The sequence below is a fragment of the Anopheles arabiensis genome, chromosome 2 (genome assembly GCF_016920715.1).
Source record: "Anopheles arabiensis isolate DONGOLA chromosome 2, AaraD3, whole genome shotgun sequence".
Classification (NCBI taxonomy): Eukaryota; Metazoa; Arthropoda; class Insecta; order Diptera; family Culicidae; genus Anopheles; species Anopheles arabiensis.
The window spans coordinates 9,839,938-9,857,105 of NC_053517.1; the positions used below are offsets into that span (position 1 = coordinate 9,839,938).

At 43.5% G+C, this 17,168-nt stretch overlaps 1 protein-coding gene across 1 annotated transcript in view; it reads left to right on the forward strand.

The window, feature by feature from the left end:
- Nucleotides 1–8,134: 8,134 nt before the first annotated feature.
- Nucleotides 8,135–17,168, forward strand: part of LOC120896611 (allatostatin-A receptor-like) — a 67,614-nt gene continuing 58,580 nt past the window's right edge. The window contains exons 1-2 of the mRNA XM_040300854.1: nt 8,135–8,172; nt 11,253–11,318. Coding sequence (XP_040156788.1) covers nt 8,135–8,172; nt 11,253–11,318 — 104 coding nt within the window. The remainder of the gene's footprint in view (nt 8,173–11,252; nt 11,319–17,168) is intronic.

Consider the following 17,168-nt stretch of genomic DNA (forward strand, 5'->3'; position numbering starts at 1 on the left):
CATAACGCAAATAGAAAAGCATTACTATCACAGCCAGAAATCCGAAAGCATTAGAGCATCTGAACGTATGCACGAAGGAGACTTCTTTCGACTTCTTCTATTTTTACTTTGGTACTGCTGGTGAAATAGTTAAGGTAATGTTTTGAGTAGAAAGATTTTATACGTGCCTTCGGAGGCGTGGGATTCGCCCTCTTTGCCTCGTTTATATTTGTTCTACCGTCATTCCGAAACAAACACAACTCATCTACCAAGAGCACCGCCATTTGACCTATTAGGCATTTGTGCAAAGCTGAGTGGCAAGATAGTGGAACGATATTTTAATTGGCCTGTAATTTTATACCGGATTCCGATACCGCAAGAGGGAGCCGATAAGCTCAAAACACCATAGACACGATCTGGCAAGGGGTATAAGATAAGATAACAAAAACACTACAATTCAAACACGGAAAGGAGACAGTCACAGCAATCAACAGCCCGATCCGAATTCCATGTAAATCGATACCGTCAGCAGCCAAGCTTGTGCCAATCATACCCTTTCTACGTGTGTCTATCTCGTGATGTTTGCTTCCACGCACTCTCAACGGCCGCGATATGGGGCCGTGAGGACTGGGTTTAACTTGGTTTGGTTATTCATGATTCTTGTGTTTTTGTTCGTTCATTTTTTCTCACTTACTTTGTACGGTTGTACGATTGAATCATTGCTATCGTTTTCCTCCGGCCAGATCACACCACCACGCACCACAACACCTCATTCCAGCTCGCCGATGGAATGCGATGATGGATTATGGGATTTTTTTTTCGCACACCATCACACGTCGGTGGTTGCTTACAGCACGTTTGTTTGTGTTTTATGTCACTGTCAGCCATCCTGCTGCCATCCATTAATTCGCTAGGAAAACGACACCATTCCGTCACCGCGTCGACCGCTGATAATTCAGGTGACGGAAAAGCCATGATGCCATCTGGCGCGGTTGACTGACCGAACGTGTCACAATACTTTTGGCGTGTTTTTGGATGCCATAAACCAGCCATTGATTAGCGATGGTAGCTGGGAAAATGGGCGTCAGAGCAGAACGCATGTTGCGTTTGTTGCCAATTCTCGGAAAGCAGGACACGCATTACGAGCGTTATTGTACTGGCAGGGGTTTTATCTTATTGACACGGTGTACTATTACTAATGAAGCAAAATAAAACGAAAAGAAATACAATCAAATTACATTACACATGATGGGTGGTGATGATAAGGATGAGCAAAATGGAAATATTCAGCAGAAAATCAGTAGGACATTTAGCTTCAATGCACTTTACAACCATTGGATTTAGTTCTGTTCATCTAGGAAACAGGAAGCTTCATATATTTTGTTGAGTTATGTCACGAGTTACGAGTTATGTGCTGTGAATTGCCGAAGAAGCTCATAGACAATGACAATCCTACTAATTGCCTTCATGCACCAGAACGGATTCAATCGACAGAAAATCCAATTATTGGTAATTAATGTTGTTCAATTTGATTGTTCTAACGGTGCGCACATTGCGTCAATATCATTTTTACTACAACTGCATTTTTTTCATCACTTTTGTGCCAGTTTTACTTAAACCTCTGATGCCGTGACAGTATTATAAATTTCACTGCCGAGCGCAAAATAACTTCCTCTTTGACCTCACCTGTTATATGTATGCAATTTCCTTTTCCACACCGGCTCGCGTTCGGTGAGATTATGCATCATTAAAGCAGCAAATTGATCCGTACCGGGTATCGGTGTCGGGCGAAAGTAGTGTTCGATTTTTGATTTTAACCGCAGTATTTCATTTGGAAGGTGTCAGTGACACAATTCAGATCAATTTATTGAAGTTATTGTAGACCGATTCTTGTTTGGTATACAATTTTATTATTGGGTTATGTTGTTTGGAAGAGAATAGTACGAGAGTGATCAACAAAAACAGGATTCAATTGTTTATCAAATTACTGCAGCAAGAGCATTTATTCCCGTTACTAAGTACCATCAAAAGCTATTTGCTCAACCCTTTTATGTTGTTAAAAATGATCGTTAAGGTGATGTAATTAAACCACCTTCTCCCCGCCGCCCTTTTTGGGAAGATGAGAATAAGCTACAGGATGCGGAATGGAAAATTCAATTCCACTTAAGAGCTTCCCACAGAAAAGGAGTTGTATTTTTTCAGCCTGCTGACTGGTAGATTTCCCACAGACGAGGGTGAATGAGACGCCCAAAAAAAGGAATGAAAATTTGTGTCTGCAAAAGCTATTGAATCTCCATTCGTCACTTAGCGTGGCGTAAAAACACTTTGTTCAATCGATGTGCTATAGGATGTGAACACATTCAAGGGGCGTTTTTTCTCTCAGGTTCTGTTTTCTTTTCTTAGCCTGATACTTTTACCACGGCCCCCGTACTAATGACACTTTCTTTTGCCAGTGTAAAACCCAATTTCTCGTCGGCTAATGGCATTCAATGCTCGTGTTTTAATGCGAGTCGAATAAACAACGTTTGTTTTTTATCGTTGATTTGATGTATTTAGCGATGTTGCTGGCCCTGCTGCTTGCGTCTAATTTTGTTAGTCCTAGTACGCAACGAATTTCCCTGCACGAAGTCGCTGCCTCGCTGTCTTCCCGCCAAAAATAATGTACACACACGTGTCACATTCGAGTTCGAGCTCCAAGATCAAAGACTCCCCAGTTTCCAGGATACGTGTGCTTTGCCGAGGCTAAGGAACGCATGACTTGCGTGTGCGTGTGTGCAGAGAGCTTTTCCTCCACGGGCGGCAACCCAATTAGTTCTGGCTGCCAAACGCAAAAAGACTGCGTGTACACACTTGCGCACACGTGGCGTTGTAGAGGCACAGATATGGCATGACGAAAAGATGTTGTGCGATGTTGGCATGCCTGGAAAGGGAAGCAACCATGTACGCTGTAGGAGTCCTATTTTTAATTCAATTCCGTCGCCTATCGATCTGTGCACTCTCTGCCTGATGAGCCATTTGCGCAATTGGTATGCTTCGACGCAGTGCTTCGCTTTCATTTATCCAGCTCGCGCGAAATGAACTCGTTCGCAACAAGTGAATTGAATTCGGCTCGAGCTTCAACGGTGACATTTTCTGTGATTTTTTTAGTTGTTAAAACGTGAGCGACAATGCACACATCGTTGAACACCTGAAGCGCATGGGAAATGGAGATGTTTCTGAGGAACACACCGGCACCATTAGTCGCTCAAGTGTTAATGGGATTTTATTTTGTCGCTGGAAGCTATGTGCTGGAGCACATGAGAATGGAGGAAACACAGACAACAATAGGACGAGAGTGAGAAAAAATCCCACCGGCTATTTGTACAAGGAAAACAGAAACACAAACACCGGGCGTATCGATACTCGCGAGCTTTGTTCGGTTCAATCAGATCCATCTATGGTGATATCGTGATGGAAATTGCATTTACAGTTGTATCAATAAACGTCACCTTCCCTTGCCCAGATGCACTAAGGAATGAGTAAACAATGCAAATTAAACGTTCAGTGCGCTGCGGACTCGGCTTGCGAAATGCAATTTATCTAATGGCGGGCGAGAGAGCGAACATGTACCACCAAGGATGGTGAATATCGAATAGTTGAGGTATGGAATTTGATGCAAATTGTTTGCATAAACCGACAGTTTGCTGGCTGGATTTGCATTGAGAAAGTGCAGGCGCGTAATGGTGGTGCTGTGTGCAGGAACCGCTGGAAATAGTTCGCCATGCTGTGCTTGTTTGGAGGGTCGTTTCATCTGTCAGTCGTTTTGACAGCGTTGAAATTAGTTATCTGAAGGCGGAACTGGAAGTCGTATGGGGTCAAATGGTCACTCAAGGTAGAAATTTACTAAACTACAATACTCCAATATCTTGATGCGTTGAAAATATTGATGCATACAAGGATAGGATAGGTCCTTCGTACTTGGAGCAAGATTAATATAGGGTATGCACCTATGACGGGCATTTTGTGCGAATTGAAGACTGTAATCCAGGAATGGTATTGAATTATTGAACAATGAACAAAATCCTATTTTAACTATGATCCCCTTCCCTCCACTATCAAAACGAAATCTGCCCAAAACCTCATCTGACTTTGAATCATTAAGGCCGGGTGGCATTGTTCGTACTCGCTAGTATGTCGCTAGAATATTCCGGCACGAATATTATCTCTAAGACCAAAAAAAGCTTCCACCAGCCGCCACCAGATGCGCTAGTGAAAATCTAAATAACACTAGACTTGGTTTTGCTGGATCAGAAGAAGTACAACATCTCGTCTCATCCCGTGCTCACTCAATGTGAACATAATTTGATTTCCGTTTACCGGCCACACAGTTTGTTGAGATTGGTTTGATGGAATTATGTCGACATTTGCCTGTTACCAGTCAATCATAATTAACATAATCCACCATCTTCTAACGGTTGGATACGATGGACGTTGTTGGCCTTGCAGAAAGGCAAGAGAAACAGAACAAGCATAAGAAATTTGTCAACACCGAGGCATCCCTTGTCCCTAGATTAGTAGCATCAACACCAGGTGCGAGAAGAAAGCAAGGCAGATTGGCAGTCAGGCACATCCATAACTCTCAGCTAAGCAACAACAACAACAACAACAACAAGAAAAAGACCACCACATCTTAAACGAGAAAATCTTTGAAAAATCGTTGACATCCTGCACCGGCCGGCTATTGTTCGACGCGCGAATACTAATTAGCTGTCTAATTTGGTGGATGGGGATGGAAATGGTACTCCCCGAAAGCTTTGCGAAAGCTCCTCCTTCCAATGAGCTTACATCACTAGCGATTAGGAGCAAGAGACAGCAGGGAACATGACAGAAGAAGTAAAAAAACACGAAAAGTGTATCTATTCAAATGGCACTGTGTTCTGTGTTTCATTTCCTTGGCCGACAAATGTTAATTACTACGGGGTATCGTCAATGAGGCCGGGCTCAAGTAAGCGTAGCGGTTATAATCAGATTTTAATGGCTTTTTCCGATGGAATCTGCTTTTAGATCAAAGCTAATTGTTCGTACAGTCTTCGTGGGCTCAACGGAAAGGCTTAAACGCAGAAATGGGCAGATTGTGAGTGGGAAGACCATTCCGTTATCATCTAGCCCCCTACCTAACCGAGACGGCGAAGCGATCGAGCGCATATCGAAGGAATGTTTAATGATAATTCCGAACGCCGAAAACTGTCAGCACCGCACGTTCGGTCGAGCGTAAAGCAGCCTGAAGAAGCCATTTACCTTGAAGAGTTTTGCACAATAACTCATTCCAAGAAATGGTGGGTCGATGACTGTGGATGCTGTATGAGTGACCCGACCATCAAATGGTTCCCTGTACCATCAAATGAGTTTTGTAGCGTCAAAGCGAAAGCATAAAATGTTTCTCAATTTTCTACCGAATTGTTTGTCAAAGTCATAATTTTCTGGAATATTGTTCTGAGCTTTCGAGCGTAGGGTAGATATAAGGAGATTCATTGAACCCTTAATTTATGATGTCAATTTTACTGATGCTTCAAAATGAAACACTAACAACCAACTCGCTATTAGTAAGTCGTATTACCACCACAACATGAACGCAACAACTAGAACAAAACGAATAAAACAATGTCTCTCAAATCATCTTAAACGGTTTCTCCAAGAAGCACATCATCGTGTGAAAGCGATAAAGCACGCCAACCTTCCTCGGCCTTTGACTGAGACACAAGGAGAAACGATCCTGCAGGAAAACTCGCTGGTTTTAATCGCATTAAAATGCTTCATCGTGCGATCCATCCCAAGGCTTTTCGATCCCTTGGGAAGCCACGAGGCAAGGTTCTACGAAATTATATTACCCAAAAAAGAAAAGCTAAGCAAAATGTCGGCGACAGTTTCACAATTCCTTTCCTCCAACACGAGCCTGGACCCCTTCACTCACTTGCAGATCTGCGCTTTTTACATCCACCCAGACCGGGGAATGGTTATAGCGAGCCCCGTATTTATATCATCCACCAACGGATTTTGGAAGCTTGGTTCCAATGCCTAATGTTGCTGAAAGTGAAGCAGTGCCGAAAACAAAATGATAATAATAAAACGTTGTACCACTGGCCGACCTTGGGTATGTGCTGGGTTGGTATTTGCTTGTATGTGTGGATGTGCGTGTTTTTTTCTCTTCTTTTCTGTGAGCTTTTGCTGCCCTAATGCCTTCCGGCGTCAGGATGTACCATTTTCTCGGATCGTATCGCCATTTTTTGTTGCTCGCAGAGATGCAATCCAAAGAGACTCCTCCTACCCGACCAAACGACATGCCTGACTTGTCAATGGACAAGCACTGTTCTGTCGCGAATGGCCCACAAGAATCTGTAATGAATAAAGGAAGAAGACTAGAAAGCTCCACTGTAGTCGGGTGGCCAAAAATCTTAAATTCGGCGAACGTTTTCTACACGGAATTGGCGTTCATCCGCCAGTGCCGAAACTTCCAATTATTCTGCTCACATTTTGGTAAATTTACTCCTCACACACACCAGTTGAACCTTGGTGGAGGCCATATTTTTTGCTCCCTCCCACTGTTGTTTGGTGGCACGTGATAAAAATGGCGGAAAAGAACGCTGAACTGCTTGGGTGGATCGGAGGCGTGAGTAAGCAAAGTTTGAATTAATTTACGCCGCTTGCCGCCCGTCACGGGGACCGTCTGCAGAATATGCGCATGAGTTTGTTTATATTGGTGCGTATTATTAACGTATATGCTTTGAACTCGTCGATCATGATTTGCTGGATGTTTTATTTTACTTCCTCTCCTCTGCTCTGGTGCGGGAGACGATGAAGGACCTTAAAATAAATTACCCACGCGAAGCTGCTGATAACGACCACCTTCCGGTAGGCCCTACTCTCGCTCACTCTCTCATTTGCTCTCGCCCTGGGTACAATTAATATCGGCAAGTAGAAACTTACACACTTTGCTACACACTCTAAGTAATTCTGGGCAACATGTTTCCCTTTGCTCAGCCGGAAGCTGAGAAAACTTGTCGAATAATTAGGTTCTCTTTTTTCCTGTGTTTTTCTTCCCTCTTACCGCGCGTAGCCATGCTTCTGTTGCTGTCTCTCTCGGTATCTCTCTCTACTGTTTGGACTCTACATCATCTCACCATTAGCCGGATGTTTGTCTTTTCGCAAGGGAGAATGGGGAAAGGGGCCGACAGGACAAACTTCTTCTCCGTCCCACGGGTGGGGAGGAATCTGTGCTTAAACTCGCCTCCCCTCTACCGGACGAAGCGGAAATCATTATTCTCGGTCTGTTGCCATTCTCGAGTTGCTTCGGAATCAAGTTCGTTTTTGGCCGGGCAATTTCCGCTCAGAAAGTGTACCGGCAGAGAAGCAGGGGAGGAATATAGCCTGGATGTATGGCTTAGCTGGATTTTGGCTTAGCCGATCGCGTGAAGCCTTGGAAATGGTATAATGAAATAATAATTCTTAATTCGCCCTGACGAACTGGCACTTCTGCTTCGTTTGAGCTGTTTTCAAGGCTCATGTTCGGCCTTCAATGGCATTGTTCATGTTGATGCGAGTGTTTTGACGAGGCAGTGTTGATGGTTTCGGTATCGTGTCCAGACGCCAGTAACCTACGCACGATCGAGTTCGGGTGAAAAGGCGCTTCCTCATCAGGCCGTTATCTTGGCTGCTGAGCTTGTAGGCTCTGCTGAAAAGCAAATCAATACACCCGACATACATGGCAATCGGGACTCACGATGGGTCGCTTCACTATCCGCCAATTTTTGGTTCAATTTCCTTGAACCGTCTAGCGGCAGATGTGTCTGTCGGGTAGCTGTTTTTGGACTGTTTCGTCAATTTATCCATTGCGATTGCTTGCTCCTTTCCACTTAAGCTCTCCACCCGATTGATATGTACGGTTAACAGCGAGCAAATAATTTAATCAGCTTCCCTTCGTAGTGTGTGCGTCAGTGCGTGTGTGTGTATGGCAGTACGCATTACTTTCACAACCGGAGTGAGTTATTATTTGCTCAGCATCCATAAATCTCCATTATTGCCGACGCCGGTTGTTTCACTGCAGTGGTTGCTGGCCGTTAGTTTTCTAATCGGTGTGATTTATTCGCTTCATCGATTGCATCTGACACGGTTTGGCAGGATGGCGCGGAAAGAGGGTGGAGGCCGCGAGCTGGCGATGTAGGTGATACTCCGGAAATTGGGCCAGTTTTGAGCGGCGCCGCTATACGAAAACTTGGAGGTTTTTGCGGCGTTTGCTACAGATAAACAAATAAATAACCACCTTCAATCAATCACAAACCAATGTGCGTGCGTGTCGATGTGTTGCGGTAAGAGGGAGCAATTGGTAGGAAAGGGTAATCTATTGCCATTAAATGGTGTGAGTGCAGATATTGTTGGGCATTGTGCTATAATTGTGAGATTTTAATAGTACACGATTTTATGTTACGACATTTCCATTTGGAGTGTTTGGGTGAACGGGGAGAGCTAGTTTGATATCGATCTCTGTGTCGAAAAGGAAAATGTTTGTTGTTTTTTTAATTAACCGAGTCATCAACTATATGAAGCTTGCTTTGTTTGTTTTCCAGATTTGATAATTGTTGTATCTATTTCAAAATGTCACTGTTTTAGATTACGATCATGTGACCAACGCTTCAACTGGTCACAAAAGCTTTGTTGGACTATTTTTCTCAGAACACTCGATTTTTCATTTGGTGTTTGTTTATTTGAACCGGACTCATGGTACAGTCGTCAACTCGTACGACTTAACGACATGCCCGTCTTGGGTTCAAGCCCCAAAGAGACCGTGCCGCCATACGTAGGACTGACTATCCCGCTATGAGGTGGAGGAGGGTGGGGGGGGGTAATCCAAACGTCATTGAAAGCCAACGCCATAAGTGGTACAGATGGAAGCTTTGACCTACAAGGTTTGTTGAGCCAAAAAGAAGAATAAGAAGAAGAATAAGAAGAATAAGAAGAAGAAGAAGAAGACGAATTGTTTTATGCACCATACGAGTTTGAGATGTTTGATAGAAAACACTGCTATACGTACACAGAAGTTGTTTCTTTGTAACAAACCTACACAGTCATCATCGTCTGTAAACATTTTAACAATTTATACATCCTGCGCCTTAACGACTTTTTTTGGATTTATACCTCTCTTAGGAGCACAATGCACTTTGGACCTGACCCACCGATAAGAGCGCCTGAATAGGCTGAGATGGTCCTAATTGTCGAAAAGGAAGACGGAGACAGCTGTGTAAATAAAGCCCTCCTTCCTTAAGAGATGTGCAATACAAGGCGGACATGGTATAAAAGTAGCATTTGTTGATCGTAACGACTTTCCTTGCAGGACAATATTCTGCTTTAAATTTTCCAAATAATTAGATTATACATGAAAGGATTCCGGCTCACCTGGATGCTGTCTGTGTCGTCAATTAATTACCTTCAAACCTCCTTACTACGACTTCGCATTGTGACTAATGAAGCTGTATAAGTCAACAGACCATAACTAATCCACAGGCGAGAGCAAAAGCGCTTTGAAATCATGGTAGCAGGGTAGCCACACCTGTTCGGTATTGTTGCTTTTTGTAGGTTTCATTTAAATTTATTACAAACATCCATTTTAAAAACAGATCTTCCTCGTTCTACGTTCCCACATTACGTTGGCTATTGTTGACTCAAGCTGAAACCTTTTAGTTCCGTTGCGGGCAAGACTATTTCGTTGTTTTATTTAGCTATTTGTTTGCCTTCTCTCTGTTGAATGTAGATTTGTGGACAAAAAACCTAACGTCCCTGAGGATCTCGACCCATCAAAGGTCCGAGATTATTACACTGAGATGTACGCAGGCAAATGTGAGTCTCTGACAACGTTGTTAATAGTTAAAACGTTTTTTGTCTCTGTTGTTTCGTTTTTAATTTCCACCATTTCAACCCAGGCAAGGATGTGTTGGTAGGCAAAAAAACACAATAGCCGTTCCCAAACTTTGCATCCGTCCCATCCCGTAAAGGGATGAAAAGGCCGGTTAGACATGGGGCGTTAAAATTATACCTCCATTTGTTTTGTTGGCCAATAATGTACGAAAGACCGACAAGGACTCGGTTCGGTGCCATCGAGGTTTTGTTTGGTGCCTTTTCCAGCCTTTCGTTGTCGAGTGTTTTCAGCCGATTGTGAAAAGAGGAAACCGTTTTTAGTTTTGTTTCCATTTTCCACTGCAAATAGTAGCGAAGCGAACCGTAACGCCACGGGCACGGCAGAGGTAGTCGTTGAATTAACCAAATTTTTGTGTAGGTTTTTGGGTTTCTCCGGATGTTGTCGAAAGTGGCGGTGGTTGGCTGGGTTCCACTATGTTGGGCCTCTCCTCAAATTGGCCAATTGGGAATCGTAATCGAGCCGTAATCAGCATAACAGCCGGTGAACTACCGTTGCTCGCGTTGGCCTTGACGACGGCGTCCCTTCTCCATTGGGAAGCAGAGGTGCAGGATGAAAGCATTAGAGTGTATTATATTTCCACATGAAGGTGTCCCATGGGTTTGGTTGTATGAGGTTTGAGAACGATGCAGCCAAACAAAAGGATTAGGTTGTGTGGTGGTTATGAGGCAACATCACAACGATTGAGTTAAAAAACAACACGACGTTATTATTTAAGCTAATGGAACAACAAGTTAGGTAATGAAATAAACTCTCTTAAAATCGCTTACATATCTGAAAAACAACTCACATTCTCTTTCACTTCAAAGCTTTCGTAGACAATGTGAGCCACCTGCAGCCACGTAAATTGCTCCACAGAATAGATGCGATCGTAGCTTCTCGTTGTGCGCGAGAACGCTTTAGGTTGGATACTCCTTCGTTGGTTCTGCTCGCTGAATCTCCTCGAGCAGGTGCTCCTGCATCAGGCAACGGGTGCTATGTTTTTCTAAAATGCTATTTGTTTTTCCGATTTTGGGTCCGTTTGTGTTTCGTTGTTTGCTTTAAAGCAGCGCACGCGCCTGTTGTTTTTGCTGCCTACCGTTTGTTGTGCCCAGAAAGTCATTGCTGAGGGGAAGGGGTTATGGACGAACATAGGAGTGAATTAATTTCGATTACCGCCTACCGGCACACCCATGCTGCTGGAGAAATGCTTGTGTAAGCGTTGCGACCTCGATTAGAAGGTAAGGCCCAGGCAGGCAAGTTCGAGCAAAACCAGGACTGACAGCGTGGTGCCGGCAATAATGAAAATGCTTTTGGCGTTATTGTTTCACAAAATTGAATTCACTTCCAGTGTAATGGCAGCCGGTGGTGGTGGTGGTGGTGACGAGGGTAGTAAAACCAACTTCCCCATTGCACGGTAGGTGCCAACATATAAAATCGCTATCGACACGAAACTCGCGCTGTAAAGAAACCAGTCATCGACTTTTGGGTGGCGGTGGTAGTGGATTATAGGTGCAGGGAGTAATTTTTCATCTTCATATAACCTTCAGGTATCTGTTTGTTCTTGCCTGCCGAGAATTACTTCCACCGTCTGACGGCATCTTCTTGCTCGGTGCTTCTTTATTAAGCTCTTATTTTAATTAAACTCCGCGATTGAAAAGGGGCACAAACTTTCGCTACATGGCGCCATACATGGCTCGATGCTTTTGACAGGGGCTGGTATCGTAAAATGGCCGATAAAAATAAAAAAATAAAAAATGGCCGTAAAATAATTCATCTTACGTCCATACACTTTAGCTAACACATTCTCGTTTACGTGTGTATGTGTGGGGAGTCTTTTGTAAAACAGAAATTATATTTTCTCCTGGCAATATTGAAGACGGTTAGTGTTCAACGAGGAACTTCACAACGAGAAGATGGGTGATTATTCTTTGGACAGGCTCGTTCATTTGTTCAGGGGGAGGAGAATGGTTGTCTTTGGATTAAACTTATTGTTTGTTATCACTCGACGTGTTCTAGAAGGAGGTGAAATGAGAGAAGACCATGTGAGGAAGATGATAATACGTAGCAGTGGAGTGGAACGGAATAGGGTCATGATGAATGTATCTTCATCGATCATCGACCAGGACACAGGAATGGAACTGTGGTTTGTGTGTGTGTGTCTGAGCTTGGTTAATTACATAAAACACATACATACATACATCTTTCTTTCTGCATCACTTGTTGGGCTTTTGCAGCAAATCTGATTCAATCTGCCATGATGAGCAAGTGCAAAGAAAATTTTCCTACAAGATTGGAAGGAGGAGAAGAATGTATATACGTTTCAACACGTGTCATCTACGGACACACATTTTGACACCCACAAAACCATCCTAAAGCAGCTCGTCAGTGTGGAGAGTATGGTCGCTCGGAAGGTTGCTTATCGTCAACGTATTGCTTAACCACATTTAAATTTCGACGTCTAGCGACAAACATACACAAGCAAATTTGAATGTGTGAGTGTGTATCTGCTTTCAAGCGCACCTTCTCTACGGGAACCTAGTCGAACAAACACACAATTCTTCTTATGTCACCGGGAAGCAGCAGGTTGTTGATTTATGGAGTGACTCCGTCGAGGCAGTATGAAGCAGAAACGCCTTTGCCAGCCTGCCTGCCTGCCTGTCCACAAACTTCATCAACAGTCCAAACATTTTCCCAGAACGTGACCTCGAGCGTTTCGCCGAAACTTTAGATACCGGTGCTTTGTGGGAGTCCGAATCATGACTGCCTGATGCATTGACGTCAAGCTGGCCTCGCGTTGCCTCGTTCTGCTTATGTAGCAATGCTGTGCAGCATACAAACTCCACGCAAAAAGTTCAACCTGGAAAATGTATGCACTTATTTTGGTGCCGGGCGCGCAACAAGGTAGAAAACATTGAAATATTATCTTTCAATAATGCACAGAAAGCGTTGAACAGAATCCGGTGAGAAGAAAGATTATTTATGTTGCTTTTGGTACCGTTTGGTTGGGAGAACTTTTTTTGTTCTTAACAAAATATTGAACACCGAGCTAATATTAAAAATTGAGCACAAACGGCATCGGTTTTTCGTAGACCGGAGGCAGCCGGAACCGATTTGAGAAGAAGGATTTGGTGCATTATTAATGTCTGCGAGAGTAGTCGGCACAAAGTTTCTAGTAATCGAGAACCGTGTATTGATCCTTGATGGCTTTTCCCGTTTCTTTATCGACTCACCTTCCGGCAGTTTGTCTATTCACTTTTTTTATTTTCATGATAAACCATTTCCCTGTGATAGCACGGGGCCGCACGGTGTTTGGGGGAAAAAAGGTAACGTAGGCATGGTGCGGAAGCCACTCGTTTCGATAGCATTATGAAAAGCAAATATTTTTCACAATTTTCCTCGAAATGGGTCGAATGTTACAAACGTTTGGCTGTAAGTGTGTGTGTGTGTACGCTTTAATAAGCTAGAACGATATTGAATTTTGAGATAGAGAGAGAGAGAGAGAGAAGGATACAGAGAGACAAAACCATCGATTAGCAATCAATCATTTTAGGCGAAAGGCGAGAGAAATTTTGTGAATGCGATACAAAATCACCTGGAAAAAAGGGAAGAAAACCCTCACGGTCGATAAAACCAACCCCGGATAATGAGTTTTCTGATACGCTCGACGATACGTGTGAAGCAACCAACCTGAGCTTAATTGATGTAGCCAGTGCGAGCAATCGGGCAAGAGCAATCGATTTTTGAGTCCACGTTAAGTAGCTCGATGTGGCGTTTTTCGTGTTTTTTTGTATAAATCTTATGTTTCTTTTTTCCCAGAATGTACTTCAATAAAAAAGTTAACTCTCTAACTGGTAAACCTATTTACTCATAATATCTCGTTTGTGTTACTAAACTAGTTAAAAACATCAGTGCCATGCACTTCCGGGGTAAAGTTTCCGTAACGTGCCCGAAAAATGAAACGTAGAAAAATCTAACAAAAGCATAGCGTTCGTCAAGAGCTTGTTTGCGCGGGACCATAACTTGAATACGAAGGCCACGACCCGGAAGTTACCAAGCAACGGGAAAAATTGAAGTTGGGGCTCATCGGGCGACAACATATGCTATTTTCTGACGCTTTCTGCAATTTTTATTATTTTCTTTCGTTCCGAGCTGGCACTGTCGTTAACTGGATTCGCCCCGGCGTCCGTGACCCAGTGCAGAGTTGATAAAGTTTTACACTTTCCTGTGAGGTGCCCCAGGGGGAAGCGCAGGAAGAAACGGCGGTTCGGGTCCCCCCGGAATCGACTTACACTCGCGGGTTAGTCTAGGAAGACATGCCGACGCGAACGTGATGAGCGTCATCGTGTGCGAGTAATCAGACACCCTTCACACACGCTCTCGTTCTTGCTCTCTTTCTCTCTCCATCTGTCTGTCTCTTTCTTCCATGGGAATGGGTGTGTCGGTGTTGGGGTCAGAAGGCACACCACGATAATTCTGTCGTCAATCGGGCGGAAGAAGATATGGCGTTCGATATGCGGAAGCCGATGGTCCTTGGTGCTTACACTGCATGAGAGAAAAAGAGACCGAGAGTGAGTGAGAGGTAGGAAAAACTAGGTCAACAAAACAGGATGCAGGATGCGGATATACTGATGGTTGCATTTTTCAAAACCAGACCCCAATCCAATGCTTTCTTTTGCATTATTGCCAGGATGAGTTGCATTTTCTGGCGCAGAAAGCGGAAAAAAAGAATTGAAACCCTGTCAGGAAAAACTCTGAAAAAAATTTATAATTCATTTGGTGGAAATTTAAAAACGGTCGTGCACCAAAACCGAGCGTTATAGTCATCCAAAACCATTCCGTTGATTCGTTGGTTCGGGTTGGTTCGGGAAGGTAAAGTAGTCCAATGAAGTAGTTATATATTTCCAATTTGCAGCATTCCCCCAACCGAATTGAATAGCGACGAATCAGTCGCTACTGCCGCGATGGGGGAGGAAGGGTAGTGAAACGTCAATTTTTCATCGCAAATAAATGATGTTTGGCTTGCCCTGCGTTAAATGGTCGCAAACGTGATTTTTGCTATTTGAGCCGTTCTCCAGCTCGTGATCAGATCATTGAACGGAAGGAAAATTTTCGTTTTGACCAGCAAGCAGTAAGCAAGCAAGCAAGCAAAGATAATAAAAGAAGCAAAAAAAACACAAACAGCACAAACAACAAAAAAGGCAGATCTCTCGCCCCAATCGCCTGAACTTTGCCCGGAACCGGCGAGACAGTGTGCGTGGATTGAATGACCCCTGTGGGTGTTGCGCCCCGTTGGTCGAAGTTATTTGAATATTAGAGCCATTTTCTGAGTAATGAATTTTCGTCTACCACACACCAGAAGCGCACCAACACGAAACAAAAGGGCCTTGGTTGAGTAAATGTGGCGTGTGAGATTTTGTGAGGAGCAAAGTCTGTGGTTTTGCTTTATCTTTGGTATTGGATCTGGCACAGCCTCTCGTTTAATAGGGAAAAAAGTGCATCGTAGAAAAATGAACTCCAATTGTTGTTTGGAGTAAGTTTTGGTTAAAGTTGGCATTAAATCAAATGAACATTTGCGTTGTTTCCAACAGTCTTTTGTTTGATTGCTGCACGTGAAAAGGCTATTAAACTCTGGCTCATGTTTAGCCTTCATAATAAAATGCACCGTTTATATCGCAGACAAAAAAAGACGGATGGATGTTTCTAATCGACAAAATCCATACTTCACTGAAGAAAAAGTTTTGAGTCGTTGCTTGCTGCTTCAGTGCACGATAAGTACTTTCGAGAGGTTCAATATTTGCTTGGTAGGTTCGAGCTCATAAAGCATTATGATATTGAAATTGAAAAAGTCATGTCTTTTGCCATCCAAATGCTTCAACTGATCATGCTGAAGTAGGCTTCTACGCGAGCTTTTTCGAGCAGTTAAAACGATCCATTTGAACTACATCGCTATGACAAATTGAGCAGCAACAGCGGTGTGCCGGCTCCTATATCTGCGTTCAAGCTCAAATCCTATCGCAATGTCAACACATAATCGCCAGATGCATTTATTCAAAATTCATGATGATTTACTTGTACTCAAACCCATTCGAAGGTCTCTCACACAGTCACACACACGAAGACGATTTTCGGGCTGCCAAAAAACCCCGTTGGTTTGCTCGTCGTCAACAACCGGCTGTCATTGCGAATTATCGCAATACTCCGTCAGCGTGCATGACGATTTGCTGGCAATGCTTGGCCGAAGCTCTTCTGTGCTTTCCCAAGTGACATCGGGAAAATGATTGCCCTCTTTCCCCTCTAAAGATCATTTCGAACGATGGGTTGTGGGATTTCGATTTAACGGATCAAAACCAAATTCCCTTTTCATATGTTGTTCCCCACATCAAACATCAAAGCGATCCTTTTCCGAAAAGGGGAAATGTGAAATGAGTTTTCCTAAACGTCTTGTGCGCTTTGCCATCGCTGTGTTTGTGTGTGTTTGTCTTGTGCATATTTTATTTTGATAGCTCTGTCTCCCACCCTTAAACAATCCAATCCTTCGGCGTACTTATCTGGCTTTCTTGTTCCTCTCCCACCCCGTCTCCTGAAACATTTTACGGTCTATCTTGGAGCAATCAAATGCAGAGCTTTCGGTGAGATTGTTTCGGTCGTTTTCCTGTTTTTAATTTGCCCACGAACAAATCTACGACGATGTCTCAAAGGGTCTAATGCGCCACAACAACGACATTCGCGATGTCGAATGTAAATGCAAACGCACGGCAGCGTGTAATATGAAATACAGGACCGAGGCTAATGTTTGCTCGCTGTTTTTTTATGTTGTCCCTTAAGCAACAAGGCGTGTGAGGGATTAGTTGAGGAGGTGGCTGGAGAGCTTTTTGAAGACGCCGGTTGCAGTCTTTAGCGGCGCTCCCACGATGAGAAAGCAAAGATAATGGTGGTACCGTTCTCAGGAAATCGTCAATCTTTTCCAAAATTGTTTTTTTGTGCGTGTTGTTGTTTCCGTTCAAGTGTAGCGGGTACTGTGCGCTTAAGAAAAGATTGCACAGCAAACAACAATCAACAATCTGGAACGTTTTCAAACGAAAGGCACATGACTGTTAATCGTAATCGGAAAGGCAAGATTAAGGCGTAGCACGCTTCATTGTGCTTGAGTTACGCAAATACTAGACGCGGTCTAAGAAATGCCTACGCCCCAGGATGAAGAGAATGCTACAACAACAATAAAGTACATTTTTCATATTTGAAGCATTAATTCTAGACTTTCAAC